We start from the raw sequence: 5,709 nt of genomic DNA on the forward strand, positions 1-5,709 counted from the left end.
CTAGGGCTCCTTCCTCTCCATATTTCTCTACTTCTGATGTTCTTGTTTTTCCAGGTCACTTTCTTTTCCTTATTTCTTTCCTTTTTTCTTATGATAATCAGTGTCAGCAGTTTCTATATTTCCCTCTGTCTTTTTAAAAATATGTTTTATTGATTTCAGAATGGAAAGGAGAGGGAGAGACAGATAGAAGCATCATTGAGCAGAGAGAATCATTGATCAGCTGCCTCCTGCACACCGCACACTGGGGATTGAGCCCACAACCTGGTTGTGTGTCCGGACCGGGAGTGACCTTTTGGTGCATGGGTCAGTACTCAACCACTGAGCGACACTAGCTGGACCAGGCAGAATAATCTTGTTCTAAGATTACTCACAGTAGATTTCCAACTGGAATAGTAGTTCCTATGTGTCCCATTCTATGAGAACTGTATTCCAGCAACAAACCTATTTAGTTCAAATTCTGTATGAATTTTTCCTTGTGTTTTATTTTCCTGTGTATTCAGAAGTATGGCGCATGATGAGGAAACATTGGCATCACAGGTAAAAAATGAGCTTATGACACATGTGGAAACACAGGCCCCATCTGAGAACCTGGATCAGAATCTGTATCTTTTCAGAAGTACATTTTGTTGTGGTCTGCTTCACACTTGAGAAGAAGTCCGTATACTTCCAACCAGCATGACATTGCCAGCTGAAAAATATATACCACTGACTCTGAACAATGCAAATGCAGCACTCAGAAATCCATATGCCTGTTTCCATGCCTTAATTTTATTTAAGGTATTTATTTCTTGAAATATATTTTTGTCGATTTCAGAGAGGAAGGGAGATAGAGAGAGAGAGAGACATCAATGAAGAGAGAGAGAATCATTGATTGGCTGCCTCCTTCACAACCCCTACTGGGGATCCAGCCTGCATCCCAGGCATGTGCCCTTGACTGGAATCGAACCTGGGACTCTTCGGTCCATAGGTTGACACTCTATCCACTGAGCCAAACTGGCTAGGGCTATGCCTTAATTTTAAAGTTTATTTCTTGTAAAGTAAAATCTGTATCGTGAATTTGTGGACATGTGTCAGTGTCAGAAAACATATCAGAGAATGTCACTGGGGCAAAGAGATCTTATTGGGTGATTCAGGATACTCCCCTAGATCCAAACCTCTTTTAACACTGTTTTCATGTTGGGTGACATTATGAACTCATCTGGTGACCTCTTGGTAATCCTGTTTTTTCTTTCAGGGACCGGTGACCTTCAGGGATGTGGCCATAGATTTCTCTCAGGAGGAATGGGAATGCCTGGACCCAGCTCAGCAGAAATTGTACCTGGATGTGATGTCGGAGAACTACAGCAACTTGGTGTCCGTGGGTGAGGATGACTTCCTTCCTGAGTTCCTACTCCTCCACAGGGTTTTGTTTCCTTTATTATTTTAACATCTCTGAGGGTTATTTTAACATCTTCTGCTTTCTATGCTAGATTCTTGCTCTCAAGGAACAAATTGGGCACTAGCTGTTTGGCTCATTGGATAGATCACCGGCCTGCAGACTGAAAGGTCCCAGGTTTGATTCTGGTCAAGGCCAATGCCCGGGTTGGTGGTTCACTCCCCAGTAGGGGGCGTGCAGGAGACATTCTATCAATGGTTCTCTATCATTGATGTTTCTATCTCTCTCTTCCTCTCCCTTCCCCTCTGAAAGCAATTAAAAAATATGTATTTTTAAATGGGAACAAATTGGGGGACCTTGGGTGTTGAAAACTTTGTGACGTATATTAATTAGGAACTCAGAGTTTGCACACTTTACATGTTGTCTATAGTAATTAAGGTACTATCAGAAAATAATATTTTAGAAAATCATTTTCTGGAATATTCTAACATTCTACCATGTCTTCTGGCCATAGTACAAACTGGATTGAAAATGGGAAAGCCTCTATCAAAATTCACACTCCATTTTCTTTTATTTTTTGATTTTTTAAGATTTAGTTGATTTCAGGGAGGAAGGGAGAGTGAGAGAGGCATACAAACTTCAGCTGGGCATTAATTGATTTTTTTGTATGTGCCCTGACCATGGGTGGGTATAACTTTGTGAATTTGTGTTCTCTGTATAAATCGCCGGATATGGAACCATTGTGTTACCTGGTACTTGTTTGTAAATATTAGAAAACCCTCCACTGTGTTTTGTTAGTGGCTGCACCAGTGTTTTTATAATTTTGCTGACAGTGTATGAATGTTCTCATTTCTCCACTTCATTGGTAAAACATGTCGTTGGCATCCTGTTAGGTGTTCGTTAGTATTTCATGGTGGTGTCAATTTGCATTTCTCTGATGATGAATGAGTTGAACATCATTTAATATGTCTATTGCACATCTATATTCAGATCCTCTGCCCATTTTTCAATCATATTGTCTTCTTGGTGTTAAGATGTATGAGTTCCTTATATATTTGGGATCTTTAGCTTTTGAGGATGTAACATTGCTGGGCTTTTGTTGTTGTTGTTGTTGTTACTTGGTGGTTTCTCTGGTATGTCAAACTTATTCTTCTGTAGTCTCATTTCTTTATTTTTTTAGTTTCTTTGTTATTTCTAGGAAGATATATGCAAACCAGTATTTTTAAGAGTGATGGTAAAGTTCATTGACTATGTTTCTTAGAGAGAAACATGGATCAGCTGCCTCCTGCATAACCCCTGCTGGTGATGTGCCCACAACCAAGGTAGTACATGCCCACTGGAATTGAACCTGGGACCTTTCAGTCCGCAGGCCGACACTCTATCCACTGAGCCAAACCGATTAGGGCTGGACATTTTTTAAATTGTGTTACTTCTTTTTTCATGTTGACTTGTAAAAGGTCTTTATATATTATAGATATTAAGTACTTATCAGATAATATACTTTGCAGACATTTTTCCCCATTTCACAGTTTGTATTGTGAATGCACTGACAATTTCCTTTAATGTGAAGTTATTTCTAAAGTATATGGGGTGTAATGCATTTTGACTATTTTGTTTACCTTTCCATTTAGTACTATAATAAAAAATGAAATATCATAAAAACTTTTCTATATGACCTAGCCGGATTGGCTCAGTGGATAGAGTATCAACCTGTGGACTGAAGGGTCCTGGGTTCTATTCCAATCAAGGTTGCATGAGCAGGATGGAGGCTCCATCCCCACTATGGGCCATGCAGGAGGCAGTCAATCAGTGAATCTCTTAATCTTTGTATCTCTCTCTCCCTCTCCCTTCCCCTCTAAAAGCAATAAAAATGTATTTAAAAAACCCCAAACACATTTCTATAACTCCTCTTTTTATAGATTGAGTTATTACTAGTTTAATGTTTCAATCTTTTATCCATTTTGGTTTAATATTTGTATATGGTGTTTAATAACAGTTCAACTGCATTCATTCCTTTACAAGTAGACATCTGAGTATCTCAACACTATCCATATATGTGAGAGTATCCTTTACTTCTTTGGTGGTATAAGCACCCATGTAGAAGGTCATTTTACCTCATGCCTGAGAAGTTGTAAGTAGGTTCTTTATTCTACAGTGCTTCCTTTTTGTACTTGCTGTTAATCCGCACATGAGCACATTTTTTCCATTGATATTCAGAGAGAGTGGAAGGGTGGGAAGAAGGACAGGGGGGAGAGAGGGAAACATCGATGTGAGAGAGACACATCGACTGGCCCCCTTATGCTCATGCCTCTACCTAGGTGGGGTGGGAATTTGCAAATGAGGTATGTGCCCTTTAAGGGGAATTGAACCAGCCATCCTGAAGTGCACAGGATGATGCTCTAACCCTGAGACACACTGGCCAGGGCCTACAGTGCTCCTTTATTTACCTGTGTCTTATTGTGTAAATGATACTTTTTGGATCACACCAGTTTTGAATTTTTTTTTTTTACAGAGAGGAAGGGAGAGGTATAGAGAGTTAGAAATATTGATGAGAGAGAAACATAGATCAGCTGCCTCCTGCACACCTCCTACTGGGAATGTGCCTGCAACCAAGGTACATGCCCTTGACCAGAATCGAACCTGGGACCTTTCAGTCCACAGGCTGACGCTCTATCCACTGAGCCAAACCAGTCAGGGCTGAAATATTTTTTGAAATAAGGAAGCGTGATGCCTTTAAGGTTATACTATCTCTCCCATGTTTGTTTTGGTTCCCCTGGTGTCCTGTGTCATTTCTTACCCATTTTAGGATGAGGTTTGCTAATTTTCTGAAAAGTGTCATTGGGACGTGGATAGTGATGGCTTTGAATGTTTGTCAACCTTGAGTACTTGTGAGAGCTATACTGTTAGCATTCCAATTTAAGGTCATTGCATGTTCATGTAATGAAGTTATGTAATCACAGCCAACACTATTATTATTGATTTTAGAGAAAGAGAGAAATATTGGGGGTTGGTTGGGGGGAGAGAGAGAGAGAGGTACATTTATTTCCCCACTTAGTTATGCATTCATTGGTGACTTTTTATTTTATTTTTATTTTATTTCATTATTTAAATTTTTTTTTTTTTGGTGCTGTGATTCGGATGCGACATTGGTGACTTTGTAGTGTGCCCTGAGCAAACATCAAAGCTCCAATGTTTTGGTATGGGGACCACACTCTAAACAACTGAGCTACTCCTGCAAGGCGAGAATGTCCTTTTCTTATCTGTACTTTAGGCACCCTTGGTGAAGATCTTTAGACCTTTCCAGGAGAATGTCTATGTAGGTCTTTTATTCTACCTTCCTACATTATTTCTCATAATGTCTGTATCACAGGTTTTTTATTTCTTTGTTTATAATTTTTTGTTGTTTTTTTTATTGATTTCAGAGAGGAAGGGAGAGGAAGAGATAGTTAGAAACATCAATGAGGAGAGAGAATCATTGATAGGCTGCCTCTTACATGTCCCCAACTGGGGATCAAGTCCGCCACCCGCCCATGTGCCCTTGACAGGAATCAAACGTGGGACTTTTCAGTTCACAGTTCGGCACTCTATTCATTGAGCCATACTGGCTAGGGCTGCATTATAGTTTTTTGATAACAGAAGTTTGGACCTTTGAAGTATGTTTTACAATCAGGAAGCCTGAAGCCTTTAATTTCATACATTCTTTTCTTTTCGTTCTTAAATATATTTTATTGATTATTTACAGAGAGGAAGGGAGAGGGATAGAGAGTTAGAAACATCGAAGAGAGAGAAACATCAATAGCTGCCTCCTGCACACCCCCCAATAGGGATGTACCTGCAACCAAGGTACATGCCCTTGACTGGAATCGAACCTGGGACCCTTCAGTCTGCAGGCTGACGCTCTATCCACTGAGCCAAAACATTTAGGGCCATACATTCTTTTCTTGATTGACTTGCTTACATGGAGTCCTGTGACATTCACATTAATTTTAGAAATAGCTTTTCTATTTCTGCTAGAGGTGTCACTGGGACTTTGATAGGGATTGCTTTGTATGTTTAGGTCACTTTAGGTACTAATGACAGCTGATACTTTTATTTTATTTTTTATTGTTTTATTGCTTAAAGTATTACAAAGAGTATTACATATGTCTCCTTTTTTCCCCACCCTTGACAATCCCCTCGCCTCCCTTACCCCCCAGTGTCTTATGTCCATTGGTTATGCTTATCTGCATGCATACAAGTCCTTTGGTTGATCTCTTACCCTTCCCTCCTGCCCCCCAACCCTCCCCGGCCTTCCCGCTGTAGTTTGACAGTCTGTTCAAGGCTGCTCTGCCTCT

The 5,709-nt window shown here is 40.0% G+C and overlaps 1 protein-coding gene across 1 annotated transcript in view; it reads left to right on the forward strand.

The window, feature by feature from the left end:
* Positions 1 to 353: 353 nt before the first annotated feature.
* Positions 354 to 5,709, forward strand: part of LOC102248581 (zinc finger protein 420) — a 102,153-nt gene continuing 96,797 nt past the window's right edge. The window contains 2 exon segments of the mRNA XM_014534320.1: positions 354 to 537; positions 1,235 to 1,361. Coding sequence (XP_014389806.1) covers positions 505 to 537; positions 1,235 to 1,361 — 160 coding nt within the window. The 5' untranslated portion in view covers positions 354 to 504.

Source organism: Myotis brandtii, unplaced genomic scaffold, assembly GCF_000412655.1.
Source record: "Myotis brandtii unplaced genomic scaffold, ASM41265v1 scaffold1289, whole genome shotgun sequence".
Classification (NCBI taxonomy): Eukaryota; Metazoa; Chordata; class Mammalia; order Chiroptera; family Vespertilionidae; genus Myotis; species Myotis brandtii.